Genomic DNA, 15,952 nt, shown 5'->3' with positions numbered 1-15,952 from the left:
GCCTGATGAAACAATGGTCTGACTTGGTATAAGGCAGCTTCCTGTGAGCCTAGGAGACCCCATCACACTTAGCCGTACATTGATTTTTGCTGGGGGAAGACCCTTAAAATGGCATATCAATACATTGTGTGCATTTAAAAAAAAAACACCAATTGAACTGCATAGATTTTGTAAAACATTTTGTCACATGCAATGAGAGTTTTAAACCAGTGACTTTGGTCTTGCTAAGAACTCGTGGTGGTATAAAATGTGACTCAAGTTGGACACTTCTCAGGTGGAATATGTATGTTTGGATTGATAGCTAATTGAGTAATTTGCCTAAGTTACCTGTGTATATGAAACCATTAGGTAATAATCTACGTGTACAATCGATATATTCCAATGACAAATATGGAGATCTCTGGGACAGCATATTCAGAAATATCTGCATGGTTTTTTAAAGCTTGTAATTCTTCTAGTAAAGACATTTTTCTCCCCATAAGATCAACGGATGTCCATGTAGGTGACGTGACGCCACGAATCTCCTTCGTTTTTACTGTCAGCATGCCCAGTAATGGCACTAATGTCGCAGATTTTGTTCCCAAATCTCAAGTGGAAAGCGCAATCAGGTGAAAATTTTGCATTGCAAGGAATTAGCTTGCAAGTGAAATGGAAGAAGCGAGAGTGTAGAAGCTTGAATATTGGGGATATTTTTTTGGGGGGGAAGGACTTGCAATATATGCCTGGCTTCAATCCTACACTCACTTATCTGGGAATAAATCCCACTGAACTCAGTAAGGCTTACTTCTATATTGTTAAATAAACCCAGTCGAAATAAGTGTAAGCAAACATGGTTTGTCAATTTCCCATGAATTCAGTAGAAATGACAAACCATAGGTAAAGGTAAAGGGGCCCCTGACCATCAGGTCCAGTCGTTGCGGTGCTCATCTCGCTCTATAGGCCGAGGGAGCCAGCGTTTGTCCGCAGACAGCTTCCGGGTCATGTGGCCAGCATGACAAAGCTGCTTCTGGCGAACCAGAGCAGCGCACGGAAACGCCGTTTACCTTCCTTGCTTTCAAACTGCTAGGTGGGCAGGAGCTGGGACCAAGCAACGGGAGCTCACCCCATTGCAGGGATTTGAACCGCCGACCTTCTGATCGGCAAGCCCTAGACTCTGTGGTTTAACCCACAGCGCCACCTGGGTCCCTAGTTAATACAAATTCATAGTTAATACAAATTCAGCTTTTAAATCAGCTTTCAACTGCAATTTCAAATACTGGATTCAAATATAATGTCAGACCATGATTTAACTAAATAAACCAGTTGAAAGGGGTTGAAAATGCGGTCAACTTTGCACTCAATTGCAGAAAACCAATAGACAATAATGAAGAGGATAAGAACGACACTAGAAATATGTAAATATTTAAGCCATTTTTTCACCTTTGCATATATATATATATTGCATGCTTTCTCACATCAGACCAGCTTCACATTTTAGTAGAGAGACGGGAAATTTAGTAGAGAGACAGGTGAATCCTTGTTTACAATGTAATTAGATTCCCAACCCCAACACCTTTTTTGGCAGAATGTCTCGAGGACGCATCAATGAAGCTTTCCAACTGGATGACCAAACTCTGGAATTTGTTGGCATTCTTCCAACATTGGCGACACCTTACGAACCCCCAGTCACTATATGGCTTATAATTTTTGGAGTCGTCATGGGTGCTGTAGTGGTTGGAATTATTGCCTTGATCATCACAGGGCAGAGGAACCGAAGAAAGTAAGTGATGTTTTATAGGCAGTGCATCTCTCTTACACTGTACAAAAAAACTCTGTTCTGCACCTCTGTGCCTTCTGGATGTTCTTTACCATCATTCATGATAACTGACTACACTGGCAAAGGCGAATGGGAGTTGGGTCCACAGTATTTACAGTGTACCACATTGGCCATCCCTGATGTAAGAGATGGGAAAATATAAGGGAACCAAGTTTTGACCTGAATCTGCAAACTGAAAAGTCTATTGTTTTCAGTCCCTGTTAGTGAATTGAATCAGCCTATTGAACGTAGGTGTTTGTCAGAATATACCGTGTTTCTCATAAAATAAGACAACGTCTTATATTTATTTTTCCTCAAAAAACCCCATGGTGGCTTATTTTCGGGGGATGTCTTATTTTTTCGAGCGGGAGCCGGCAACAGTGCGCTGCGCCGAGCCCTGACCCAGCGGGACCCGGTGAGAGCCGGCAGCAGCGCGCCGCACGGAACCCGGTGAGAGCCAGGGAACAGAAAATAAAAATGGCAAGGCTGCCCTTGTAACAAAGCACAATAATAATACTGCGGAGCTGCGGAGCTCAGCAGGGTTCCGGCCCTCCCATTTGCGTGCTGCTGGGGAGCAGAAGAAACGCCGTGATCCAAGGAGCACGGCCGCGTCGGTAGAGCAGGAAGCAGCCACGGAGGCGGCTGTGAGAGAAGCGGTGGCGGAGGGCCCGGCAAGAGGCGGCTGCACGGGAGCGGCTTCGGGGAGCACAGCGCAGCACGAAGAGCCGGGTGAGAGGCAGCTGGGGCTGCAGGTGAAGCCCGTTATCTGTGTGGGCGACTGGGAGCGAGTGCCCTGAGCACTGTGGCGGTGGCGAAGAGGCGCCTGATCAGCCCGCCTCTCAGCTGATCGTCGGGAAGCCCCCGCCCCCGCAAAACACAGTGAGGCGGCCGTGAGGGAAGCACCGAGAGCGCCCAGGAGCGCGACTGCAGCGACGGTGATCCCAGCGGCTGCGGAGGTGGCTGTGGGCACGTGCCCAGCGCCAAAACACAGTGGCGGTGGCGGAGACGGCCACTGTGAGTGGCATTAAAAGAAGAAGGCCGCCAGCAAGCGCGCTGTTGCCTCTTGCCGGCTCTTCCGAAGGCGCTTAAACAGCTTCCTTTCCTTGCCAGACCTGCTCCCCCACTACGGCTTATTTTTGGGGTATATGTCTTATATTTAATCAACTCATGAAAAGCCTGCCATGTCTTATTTTGTAGGTACGTCTTATTTTATGAGAAACACGGTATATACAGCTCACATTAAGTATAACATTGCTTTTTCTCTAGTAAAAGTTCCCCCTTTGTTATGTGTGCACATGCTCATGGCTTTTATAGTTGAAACTCAAAAATAATTTCTCTTAAATGCACAGGAGGAGAGCAGCAGAAAACCAGTTAGTCCCAACTGCAGCAGTCAATCCGTATGAGGAAGTTGGAAAAGACAATCACGCATTTCGATCTGAAACAGCATTCTAAGAATGAAACCAGAAAAGCTAATATATGTCTTATTTATCACTGTGTGTCAATGCCAGCAATACAACACACGGAACTGTATTGCTTTGGATTGTGTTTTAAAAAATATAAAGGCTCTGTGTATGCAGGAGCAGATGGGACAGAGCACATCTGAGCACCTATGCAAAACTGATTGCTGGTGCTTATATTTAGGCAGACGAATCACCTGTTTTCAGAAAAGAAGGCATGAACTAGAGACCTACCCTTCTCTATGGACAAATGAGCTACTCAGCCCCTCCAACAAAGGAATAGGCACCCTCAATGCTTATAATTCCAACCATCTCTTCAGCATTGCACATGTGGCTCTTGCTCCAGGATATCTGAATGCTACATCCTGAAATCCAGTCCTAGAAACCCAGAAGGGCAGGATTCTTGATCAAGGCAAAACAGCCACACACATAAGCCAAAGTTATCAGGCCCCAGCTACAGGAGACAATCAATCTGTAAGAAGATCTCTTGTCTCTTCAAACGTTTGCAAAAATAACAGCGCAGGCCCTTTCCCCTGATGATAATCTCCCTGCCCCTCACTGGGAGTGGCTATTTGCCCCAGTAAGGAACCCTTATGGGCATGGTTGCAAACAGTGGGGAACATCTTGAAATATTGCTGACAACCTGCCATTCATTTAGGTGCATTTATGTCTCCATTCTAAACTCTTGTTTTCAACAGTCTTCCCTGAGTTTTTATCCAAACCAAATGCTGATGTCGTGGATGTCGGTATAAGACAGTCAACCAGGTAGCAAGCTTGAAACGCCTTTTGTTTTTATAAAAGTCAGTGGAGCCAGTTATGTGTTAACCTTGAAGCACTTATTATTATTATTTTATTTTTAAATCCAATTGTAAGAATTGTTTTCCTTTTATTCTAATATCCACAGCTGCAGAGATTTGGTTTTAGCTTAACTAGAGACACGGGTATGATATGTCCAAAAGAACACCAGTAAAGATATTTCTAAGATTATAACAATTGCAAAATTCTATAGATAAGGAGTAATACGTTCATGATACTGTACAATAATCTGACTGCTGCGCACAAGCGGATGTTTCTAACTAAATGTTACTGCTATTTAGAGTTGGGAAGGCCTGGGGAAAAAACTGGGGGGGGGAGCAGGTTTTTTTTCCATTGCCCCCCCCCCCCGGGAAAATTGAAAAAAATGTGTGGAATATTCAAACTATATCAAACTGTTATTTTCAATTTTCCGGGGGAAAATGGCTTTGGGGAAAACGGGGGGGGGGGTTGCTGGTTTTTTCTTCTTCTTCAATTTTTTCGGTTTTCCCTCCCCCGGCCTTCCCATCTCTACTGCTATTTGCAGACTGCATTCTACTACTAGATACGGATCCCCAGCAGCCTTTGGAACTGATAACAAAGCTGTAATCTGAAGAAGAAAAACAAGCCATGAATATTTAAATAAAAATTCAATATGTGCTTCTCATGTCATTTCTTTTATTCATCTTTTAGCCGTTTCACTGGTTTAATAAATCATTGGGGTAAGAGTTTCCAAACCAGATTTTAGAGATGGCATTAGCGCAAGGGCTCACAAAAGAAAAGGCTGGACAATTCTTCAGTGCTTGTCTTCTTCTCTGTGTGGTTCAATGAGAGAAAGCAGATGGCAAAATGTGGGACGTTTTTCAGGCAGCTGTATGAAAAGGAGAAACCAACCAACTCAGCACTTGCCATTGATTGGTGGCAATTATTATTATTATTATGAGTTTGAATTTGATATCCCACTTTATCACTACTCTAAGGAGTCTCAGAGCGGCTAACAATCTCCTTTCCCTTCCTCCCCCACAACAAACACTCTGTGAGGTGAGTGGGGCTGAGAGACTTCAGAGAAGTGTGACTAGCCCAAGGTCACCCAGCAGCTGCATGTGGAGGAGCAGGGAAGCGAACGTGGTTCACCAGATTACGAGTCTTAACCACTACACCACACTGGCTCTCTTATTATAATTATTAACGTGATTAACAAATACAAAACACACAAAATCAACATGTAACAATAATTAAAACCAACATACAATAAAACACAGTACAGCAAGCAGAAGAAATTGGACTAAAAGATCTCCTCTAGCTTTGTAACAAAGTCATGGACTGAACTGGGGCACCAACATCACCGAGAAGGCCTCGCTTTATGTCACCACCCCATGAGTCACACCCACTGGGGGACCAAAAAGAGCTCCTCCACCAATTGCAAGGCCTGGGCTAGTAGGAACCTTAATATGTGGGGAACATTCCGTGCCATAGCATGAAGAACTTTGGAAGGTCATCTACATTTCATTTATTGTTTCGTCTTTGGAAACTTTTTGTCAAACAAGCTCCTCTTTGAGCACGTAATGTTCCTTGCTCATCCTCATAGCATTGGTCTATCTAGCCCAGTATTGTGTACTCTGACTGAGAATGGGTCTCCAAGGTCTCAGGCAGAGGTGTCTCCCAATCCCAAAGCTTGAGAGCCTTCGTCTAAGAGGGTATCGGGGATTAAACCTGGAATGTTTTACATGCCTTCTGAACCTGAACTATCTCCAATGCCCACCACAAATGTGACCAGTCTGAACAGTACCTAAATACAGGTGCCATAATAATAAAACACGGAGTGTATTTTTGGATCAGTACCTATAAATAGTGCATGTGGCAGTACCACACACTCATAAACTTTTGGAGTGGTGTTAAACTTTTTTTAAAAAAAATGGGGTCAGATGTGAAATGAAGGGTACATAGCTACTGATGCACTTAAGAATGAGGTTGACTAAATCAAGAGGTACACAAACACATTTACTTTTTTGTAGGCGTGCTAGGCTACAAAAACAGTACTACAGGTTTATTTTTCTACATCACAGCCTTCCTGTTTAAAAAGTCAAAGAAGCTTTTGTGTGTGTGTGTGCGTGCACACTTTCCAGGGAAGGTAATGCTTCTCTTATTAATTTAAGCTAATCTTTTGACAAAATAATGCTTTTATGAAAACCATAACCGTTCAAGATTCCGTTCAATTCTGATGTATTATCATTTAAAGTCAGACACCTTAGTCCAAACCACTGCACACACGTAGGACTCCTACACACTCAGTCTTCTCACTACAATGGAGTGACAAGTTCTGTGCTTGTGCGGAGTTTGTCCTCTCCTATTAAAATAATAAGTGAGCCTTTACTGACAAGAGAAGGTCCAGGCGCAACCAGAGGCCTACGGCTGCAGAAGACAGCAACAGCAGAGAAGAGGGTGGGGGTGGAGGTAAAATCACTTTTCTTTTTCAGCCTCAAGTGAACTAGCACACGTACCTCATTCCAGCAGCTGTACATTATTTGATAGATTGCCTGGGAAGCCAACTGAGGGCGATAAAGCCGATAGCCAAGGCAAATCTTTTCGATCACTTGCATATTGTCATACTGCTCATAGGGTTGTTTCCCCAGAGTGAACACCTCCCACATTAAAATTCCTGTAGACATGTCCACAGAGTGGGGGAAAACCAAGGTATTATAATGGTACATAAAACCCAGAAGGACATTAAAAAATAAAAAGGTTGCTTCCGGGCAATTTGTTTATTGAGCATTCATGTGGATTTGTTGGCCAACAAATTGCAGGGAGGTTAGAGGACGTCTGCTATTTGTTGAGGTTCCATTCTGATTTGTTTGCAGGGATGTTAGATGATGATGCATCAGGCAATCATCTCCCACTTTTCACTGTGTTTTCCCCATCACTTTCCTTATTGCAAAATGTTGTATTTTGGTTACGCAAGACCATTCAATCAAGTTCCATTGTGCAACATGAATTTGCAAGGTGTGGGAATGAATCCCACCCCCAAATAGCAACAGCCTGGAAGCATCCTTATTTGTGTGACATTTATTTCTGGATATAGGAGCATCACATTCTGTATAAGATGCCCATTATTTATTTAATTCCATTCATGACTCGTTTCTCATAAAATATCCCAAAGCTATTTCACAGTAAAAACATGATGAAAGACCAGCTGTATACTGAATTGCCTCTGCTGTTTAAAAACCCACAGCCTCTCTCGCTAATATAAGTGTTTCTAACTTGTTCTCGTTCTGTCATGCATTTGCCACCAAGCTACTTCCCTTTGACTTCACAGCTACACCCCCCTTTTTTTTGAAAGTGCACTTGAAATATCCACAAGCCAAAAAAAGGAGCATGTCAGTCTCTGTGTGAACTGCTAGCAGCTGGTCAAAATGGGCAGGATGTGGAAAGGTGTGGCACAGTACAAATTGGCCACTGATAAAAAGCATCCTTGTGCTAGTTGCTACCACTCCGGAGAGGTAGCCTTTCCTCTGCTTTTTGTTTAGTGCTGCTATAGCTCTGCAGAAGCAGTATCTAGATTTGATCATTTATCTGACTGCATATTTTTTAAAAGACTGCTGTATTTCCGAAAGTGCGTTAAAGTCCACATTTTAATTGCTTTGGGACACTGAGCTATTTAATTAGGAAATAACACCAAGCTGGAGAGAAAAAGAAAGAGAACAAAGAGCTGTCCATGCATTTGGAAATATATTTCCTATATGGCAAAGAAAGTCCATGCAATATAGACCTTCACAATCTGGGCATAATCCCACAGGTATGTGTCTTGCACAAGTCCTATTGGTTTCACAGAAGAATTCCTTAGGGCGCATTATATCATCACTCTGTGCCTGGTCAGTCGCAGGTCCATCCATTTATTGAGATAAACGACATCTAAGGGCTTTTCTTCACTTCATATAGCAATTTCAATAGTTGCATTACATACTCACCAAAGGCCCACACGTCTGATTTGCTGCTGAACTTGGTATAATGAAAAACCTCTGGTGCTGACCACTTCACGGGAAATTTAGTTCCTAAAGAACTCACATACTGGTCATCAAGCACATATCTACAAGGCAAGATTCACTGTTTAGGCTTCACGGAACAAAATGATGTATCCAAGTGACACCTCAATTGAACCTACTCTGCTGATATGTCTGCCAAAAACAACCAGATGGTTGTACCCAATGACAGGCATATAACTAACCCATAACTAACTTAGATCCATTCATGTCAATAGGTTCACTCTGAGTAAAACTGAGCTGGCTACAACCCAGTAATGCAAATATCAAAATATTGGTTATCAAATCACCCATCTATCCATTTTTTTTGTAGAAGCTGGTTTGGACATGAAAATTCCAAATTCACTGAAAATTCCAAATTCACTGAAAATTCACAACAACCTTCTGGCACATGTAAAGTATGTTTCTTATAAGCAATATCAATATGAAAACTTCCCAAGATCCTTCCATAACCACTAGCTTGAGGCTAGTTTAGGGATGGACAAATTTCTCCCCCCTTGCCCCCCCCCAACAATTTACAGCTCACCACGAAGCAGAGATGTTTCTATTTTTAAAAAATCCACCTCAAAATAGTATTTAAAAATGTATTAATATTTTAAGAAGTTTCAATACATATTTGATACACAAGCCAGGAATGGGATGAGGATTGACAAAACACTGTTCAGGCAATCTCTGTATGGAGACTGCAAAAAATAACCCTCTGCCCCTGAGGGGTTTGTGCACTAAACACCGCAGAGGGCTCCCTTACTTCAAGAAGCAGTGGAGAAAGCAGCTTCTTTTAAAACAAACAAAACCTTTATTTAGCTGCTGCCTGTGATGCTGGTAGCAGTAACGCAACTCTGATCTTAGCATGAGTTTCTTAACCCAGAATGACTTGACTGCAGTTTTGTTCCAGATTATTTGAGAAGGAAAATGTGGTGCCTCTTAGGTTCTCATGAGAGCTGCCATTTTTGAATGTCTCACTAATGCATGTGTGTTTAATCAGCATTATAAGATTTTTCTCCCATTGACGCTAAAGATTGAGACTAAAGCTTACCTGGTCATTCCAAAGTCGGACACCTTCACTGTAAGATCAGTATCAACCAGGCAATTTCTAGCAGCCTTTGCAGAGAGCACAAGAAACAAAATCAGCTTAGAAACAGATGTGATGCTGATCAGTGCTGTGAATCTACTAAATGCCGCCCCCCCCCCCAAAAAAAACAACCACAGGTTGTTAAAAAAAAAATCCACACCCATTCCAAGTTCTGCTTTCCAAGAACTTACCAAATCTCGGTGTATGAACTGATGTTTTTCAAGGAAAGCCATTGCTTCACAAACATGATAGCACATCTCCACCAGTTGAAAGGGATGTAGCTCTTTGCCATGGGCTTTTAAGTAACTAAGCAAGCAGCCATTAGCCATGTATTCAGCTACTATGTAGATGGGATAGATCTTTGTGCAAACACCATACAATTTAACAAGTTTGGGGTGGTTCAGTTTCCTAAAACGAAGTATTGGATTTTAACACTTTTATAAACATACATGGCCCACTTGCATGCACACACCCCCGGAAACCCATGCAATTATTGTCTATTCTCAGCCCGCCCCGCCCCCCCCCCGAAGCTACATAAAGACATCATAATTGATAACAGTGTTATGGCTGAGCAATGCTAGTTGGATCAAAAATATAGTCAAGGAAGGCTTAACATGGCTAGTGCTTCAATAGGGATTGCAGTGCAAATATAAAACCCATATTGACCAGAACATCCATTCATATGCATCACAAATGTTTCTCATCTAAAGAAACACTAATCAAACAATATTGCAAATAACCAACAAAAATGCTGCTTCATACTAAAGGCACTGATAGGGCAGTCAAAACCTATGGTTATCTTAGTTATGTAGAATCATATAATTTTAGAGTTGGAAGGGCCAAGAAGGTGATCTAGTCCAATGCCCTGCAATGCAGTAATGTTTTGCCTAACATAGGACTAGAACCCACAACCCTGAGATTAAGAGTCTCATGTTTTGCCGACTGAGCTGAAGCTGAAATTATTGCATGAACAACACGGATGCTATGTCTGCAGTTGCTAAAAAGTTTAAACAATCCCCTTTGAAATGTTTAACAGAGGCAATTAAAATTAGGGAAAGGGTGCCTAAACACTTCACTCTGTCCCCAAGAGCTGCATATTGCCTGTCCCTTTCGTTTATTGATTTATTGCAAATATTTTTACACTGTTCAACAAAGGTTCCCAGGGCAGTTAACATAAAAGGAAGCGGAGGGAAAATCTTAAAATACAGAAGACAAAAACTAAAAGGCTTCAAGATCTCAAAAGCCAGATAAGCAGGGCTCACATTAAGGCTGAAAGGCTTGGAAGAACAGGGCACTCTTTGCCTGGTGCCAAAATGACAACAAAATAGGTAGAATTCTATGGAGAGAACAGGAGCCACCACTGAGAAGGCCCTCACTGCGGCTGCCACCTGCATTGCCTCAGACAGGGGTGGTACTGTCTGTCAGAAGAATTTCAACTGCAGTTCCTAATGTATGGGTAGGCACATATGGACTTAGTGTCACTTAGGGAAAACCCTTGCTTACATCATGGTTTCAGCTTCTTCCAAGAATTCATCTTCAGACATTGATCCTTCCTTGATCATTTTAACAGCAACGTTGTATTTTCTTTTCCATTTTCCCACCTGCACCACTCCAAACTGACCACTCCCTATTTCCTTCAGCAAGACAATATCTTCACGCTTTAGCTCCCAGGAGCCTAAGTTTGATAGAAAGAGTTGTTATAATAGATAGATAGATGATAGATAGATAGATAGATAGATAGATAGATAGATAGATAGATAGATAGATAGATAGATAGATAGTGTGGGTTTTTGTTTTGTTTTTGCTGTTGAAGAAAGGTTTCCTGGAAAAACTATTACTCATTTCCTACCACAGTCAAAAAAACCTTCTCCCTACCTTTTCCCAAAGGTGCTGTGGATGGAACTTTGTTTGCCTTCGTGGACACTGCATGTCGAAGTCTTGTAACTATACCTAGAAATTAAGTTCACCAAATAAGGTAAGTTTGCTGAGGAAGGGAACCTGTGTCTTAAGATCTGCAGGGGAGGCTCTGCTGAACATCTAGATCTATAATCAAGGCACACTCCATGGCAACTCATAACAGGGTCTTCTCAGTTATGAGACCCTGGGTATGGAAATACGTTTGTCCCCTTTGTTGATGTCTTCTCAACTTCTCTTAAAGAGGTATCCGTTTTGTAGCTCAGTGGTAGAGAGCATCTACTTTGAATGTAGAATGTCCCAGGTTCAACTCCTAGCGTTTCTAGGTAGGGCTGGGCTCCCAACTTCATTGTCCCTCACCACTGGCGGTGCTGACTGGGACTAGCTGGAGCTGAAGTCCAGTAATCTCTGGTAGGCCACAGATTCCTGATCCCTGATTTATGTGAATAAGCATGACCTACTTCCAAGGGCTGGGACCCAGGTGGCACTGTGGGTTAAACCACTGAGCCTAGGGGTTGCTGATCAGAAGGTCGGCGGTTCGAATCCCTGTGACGGGGTGAGCTCCCGTTGCTTGGTCCCAGCTCCTGCCAACCTAGCAGTTCGAAAGCACGTCAAAATGCAAGTAGATAAATAGGAACCGCTACAGCGGGAAGGTAAATGGCATTTCTGTGTGCTGCTCTGGTTTGCCAGAAGCGGCTTTGTCATGCTGGCCACATGACCTGGAAGCTGTACGCCGGCTCCCTTGGCCAATAATGCGAGATGAGCGCGCAACCCCAGAGTAGGTCACGACTTGACCTAATGGTCAGGGGTCCCTTTACCTTTACCTTTACCTTACTTCCAAGGGGAAAAAAATATTTGCTGTGACTAAAATATGCAGATAATTGGAGAAATCAAAAGCTGTTGTCAAATATAGTTAATGTTCTGTGTCTACTTTTGCCTGGATCTCTAATAGTTATTATCATTTATAGATATAAAGGTAAAAGACCCTTGGATGGTTAAGTCCAGTCAAAGGCGACTATGGGGTGTGGGGCTCATCTTGGTTTACTGGCTGCGGGAGCCGGCGTTTGTCCACAGACAGCTTTCCGGGTCATGTGGCCAGCATGACTAAACTGCTTCTGGTGCAACGGAAAACCGTGGAAGAAGCCAGAGCGCATGGAAATGCCATTTACCTTTCTGCCACAGCAGTACCTATTTATCTACCTGTACTTTGACGTTCTTTCGAACTGCTAGATTGGCAGGAGCTGGGACAGAACAACGGGAGCTCACCCTGTCACGGGGATTTGATGCTGACCTTCCGATCATCAAGCCCAAGAGGCTCAGTGGTTTAGACCACAGCGCCACCCGCTCCCCTTCTCATTTACGCAGGACTTGAAGATGTTGGATCTTTCCATAATAAAAGAAAACCAATAAATAATTAACCATTTGCTGTCCTTTCTTGAAATTAAACATCAGCTGCCAAGAAGCAGCAACTCACTGCCCAATGATAGGACCAGCAATGGTAAGCCTAGTAGAATCTTCTCAGGCTGCAATTCTATGCCCAGTTTGCCTTGGAGTGAGCCTCACTGAACACAATGGGACTTATACTTCTGAGTAAACATGTTTAGGCACTGTCAGTATTGCCATTAGGAAATTGAGGCTAAGAGAGAGCAGTTTGCGCATAACTCTACCCAAGGGCGTACCCACCGCGGGGCAGGGAGGGGCCGCTGCCCTACTCTAGAGGCAGGGCCGGTCGGGCAGCTGCGGGCAAGAGTGGCGCTGCCGGCGGGGCTGGTGGGCAGAGGCGGAGGACAGCCCAGCGGAGCGCGAGTTCGGCGCCCGCAGCAGTCTCTTGCGCCCGAGCCGTGCGGAGTCCACACAGCTGCGCTGTGTGGGAGGGGGCAAGGGCTGACGCTCCCGACGTTCGGGAGACCTTTGCGCATGCGCACAGCGCGGCTGTGGACTCCGGCGGCCGCCGTGCAGGGCGCATGCGCACAGCGCAGCTGTGCTCAAAGGTCTCCCGAACGTCGGGAGTCGTTCAGCGCCTGCCAGACCGCTGCAGCAACGGAGCCTCGGATAGCTTCGCGGAGGCCGGGGCTTTGCTCCAGACCTCCGCGGAGGCCCCGATCCAAGCCTGGTTCCCTTCTCTCCCCCCCCCCCGCCCACCCCCAGACTTCCCTCTTCTCCTCTAGGCGGCCGCTGGTTTTCTCCCCTTCGCCGCCGTCGCTTCAGGTTTATTTTGATTTCACCTGGGCTCTGTAGCCCCGCCCACATTCCCACTTTGTGGCCCCTCCCCTCCCGTGCCTTGGCCCCGCCCCTTGCCCCCCCTAGTTTTGATCCTGGATACGCCCCTGACTCTACCTAGCTAGTCAGAGAATGAAGTAAGATGAAGCTTGGGAATTCTTAGCTCACACTCTTAGACTACAATCACAAATACACCTAGTAGGGAGTAAGACCCATTGAACACAATGGAACTTACTCCAGAATAGACATGTGTAGGATTGTACTAAAAGCAAACACATACAATAGGGAAATTGACATTCACAAACACAATGCAAATCATGAAATGACAAAGTGATTTACCTGCTGAATTGTGCTGATGATAATGAATAAGTTCAGGAACTGAATCAAAACAGTAATTCTCAGCCAGGTAAAACTGTTTTTTGTTGTTTACATTGACATGGTAGTGTTTAACGATACCTTTTTTATCTCTGGAAAAAATGAAGACAAACCATTCCAGCTAGCATAAGGAAAAGGAGAGGAATCTCTTAGTGGAGGGTTTTTCCAAAGTCCACTGGGGAGGAGTAAAAATTATTGAGGCCCCCCCCCAGTCACAAAGTGGTGGTAGACAGAGATGGAGCTAGACATAATCACCTGGCTATTACACACATAATTCACTATTGATAACTAATCCCTTTGGTAACGGCTAAATTATTTGCTACAGCAATTCCCTTGGGGCAGAGTTCTATACTGTAGTTTAGCTTTTCTCAAGTTAAGTCTAGACATTGGTTCTGGAGACCTGGGGCTGAATCTAGACATATACAAAAAAAACACTGTGAGAATGCTTTTTTAAGGAAAAGGTTTAAAAATATATATTGAATTTGCCATTAGCTCACCATCGCCATCTAGTGTCACATTTGTTTAATAAACTTAAAACACACTTTAAATGTTATATTTGCAGCTGTATAGCTGAGTCCTCAGTCTCTCTTTTCTTTTAGCAGAATTTGCTGATCCAAAGGCTCTAAGTAGAGAGCGCAATCTGTTTTATATTTTCCCCTTCCTTCTGCGTCTCCAAGTATTTTTTTGCTCATCTCCTGTAATTTCTTCTCCTTTCAACTTATTTGCCACTAACTGTCAGTTCCTATCATACCTCCTAATTTCTCTCTCCACCTCCCACTCTCTCTGCCTGTTTCCCCATGAGCTTGAATATAGACAAGCACGTAGCACTGAAACAAGCCTTCAGAATAGGGACACTTTAATTTGAATTATATGTGAACACAGATGCAATCTGAATCCAGAAAAAGCAACTGTGCAGCTTGAGTTCACCTTTGAGGGAAGACTAATACGTTAAATCAGGTATACCTTGTATTGGAGGGGTATAGCCTATTATATATACCTTGCCTACTTACCTGAAAGTCATGCTGAGTACAGATACGGTATATTTCCCCGCATGGCTGGAATTACGAACCATGAAAGCCCCATCCTTCCCCTTTTAATAAAAACCAGAAGAGAACCTTTGTAGTAGTTGAGAGGGTGGAGGCTCTGTTGGTTTCATAAATCGTGAGGCCTGTTTCATTCATATACACTTGTACCTTGGTTCTTGAACACCTTGGTACTCGTACGTTTTGGCTCCTGAATGCCGAAAACCCGAAAGCAAGTGTTCCAGTTTTTGAACGTTTTTCAGAAACTGAACGTCCGATGGGGCTTCCGCTTGAGTGCAGAAAGCTCCTGCAGCAAATTGGAAGCCGTGCCTTGGTTTTCGAACGTTTCAGAAGTCGAACAGACTTCCGGAATGGATTACGTTCGAGAACCAAGGTACGACTGTATTAGAGATGTTCTAAAAGTGCGGCAAATTATGCTTTCGTATAGCTCCTTGCCAATCACCACGGGTCACTGCAAGCAAACCATATGCAAGGACGGACATCACCAACACACTGAGAGGCAGCTGACATGCTTATGTACAAAGTTCACCCTAGACACATATAAAAAAATGCCTTTTTAAAAAGCGTTTTTAAATATACGCTGAATTTTCCATAAGGCTCATCACCGCCATCTAGTGTCACATTGTATTTTGCACTTAAAACGCTTTATTTGCAGCTGTATAGCTGAGCCCCATGACTCCTTAATTTGCATCAGAAAAATATATATTGAGGGGTGTAGGCACAGAATGGAAGACGTTAATTGGGAGGAGGGCTGGAAAGATCTTAGCCCTCTGAAAGAGAAACAATAGCATAGCCACCCATCCTAAGCACATTTTCTCTTAATTCAGTTTGTGATCTAATTATAATGTTCATGTGGAAGAGTTTGTTTTCTTCAGGTATTAGCAGGGGTCCATTAATGGAGAGGCAGGAGGGGAGTCAGCTGCTTGTCTCAGGAGTGTTCAACTCCCTCTTGGTGCCCTCAAATTTTAAAGTGAACGCCAACTGAATATTTTGAGTTGGGATCTCTTCCACTACAGTTTGCTAATTCCAGGAGTGTCAGGGCCATTAAGTAGACTTGTTTTACTCTCATTGTGAACAGGCAGGTGTGTGGCAGTGATGGGGTTCTGATCGGGAGCATAGCCTGATCTAGCTTGGCCTCTCTGCATCTGCCGTTAGAAGAATTAGCTATGCGGTGTGAAGCTGCACAACAAAGTTTGGCCCTCGCTAGCTGCCTTGAGTATCATCAGGGGAAAAGGTGCATAGCTGTC

At 43.8% G+C, this 15,952-nt stretch overlaps 2 protein-coding genes across 3 annotated transcripts in view; one reads left to right on the top strand and one right to left on the bottom strand.

The window, feature by feature from the left end:
• Positions 1-4,718, top strand: part of ACE2 (angiotensin converting enzyme 2) — a 26,197-nt gene extending 21,479 nt beyond the window's left edge. Inside the window, exons 16-18 of the mRNA XM_035115827.3 lie at positions 483-608; positions 1,565-1,759; positions 3,145-4,718. Coding sequence (XP_034971718.1) covers positions 483-608; positions 1,565-1,759; positions 3,145-3,247 — 424 coding nt within the window. The 3' untranslated portion in view covers positions 3,248-4,718. The remainder of the gene's footprint in view (positions 1-482; positions 609-1,564; positions 1,760-3,144) is intronic.
• The window catches only part of BMX (BMX non-receptor tyrosine kinase), a 23,260-nt gene continuing 12,013 nt past the window's right edge, over positions 4,706-15,952 (bottom strand). For both annotated transcript variants that reach the window (XM_088667751.1, XM_035115829.3), the window contains 9 exons: positions 14,673-14,752; positions 13,627-13,754; positions 11,029-11,103; positions 10,657-10,828; positions 9,345-9,561; positions 9,118-9,182; positions 8,010-8,128; positions 6,546-6,703; positions 4,706-4,915 (listed from right to left, as the gene is read on the bottom strand). In XM_088667751.1, the coding sequence (XP_088523877.1) occupies positions 4,841-4,915; positions 6,546-6,703; positions 8,010-8,128; positions 9,118-9,182; positions 9,345-9,561; positions 10,657-10,828; positions 11,029-11,103; positions 13,627-13,754; positions 14,673-14,752 (1,089 nt within the window). In that variant the 3' untranslated portion in view covers positions 4,706-4,840. The remainder of the gene's footprint in view (positions 4,916-6,545; positions 6,704-8,009; positions 8,129-9,117; positions 9,183-9,344; positions 9,562-10,656; positions 10,829-11,028; positions 11,104-13,626; positions 13,755-14,672; positions 14,753-15,952) is intronic.

The sequence above is a fragment of the Zootoca vivipara genome, chromosome 4, assembly GCF_965207765.1.
Source record: "Zootoca vivipara chromosome 4, rZooViv2.hap1.1, whole genome shotgun sequence".
Classification (NCBI taxonomy): Eukaryota; Metazoa; Chordata; class Lepidosauria; order Squamata; family Lacertidae; genus Zootoca; species Zootoca vivipara.
The sequence above is the reverse complement of the archived record's forward strand: the minus strand, read 5'-3'. Positions and strand labels throughout refer to the sequence as shown.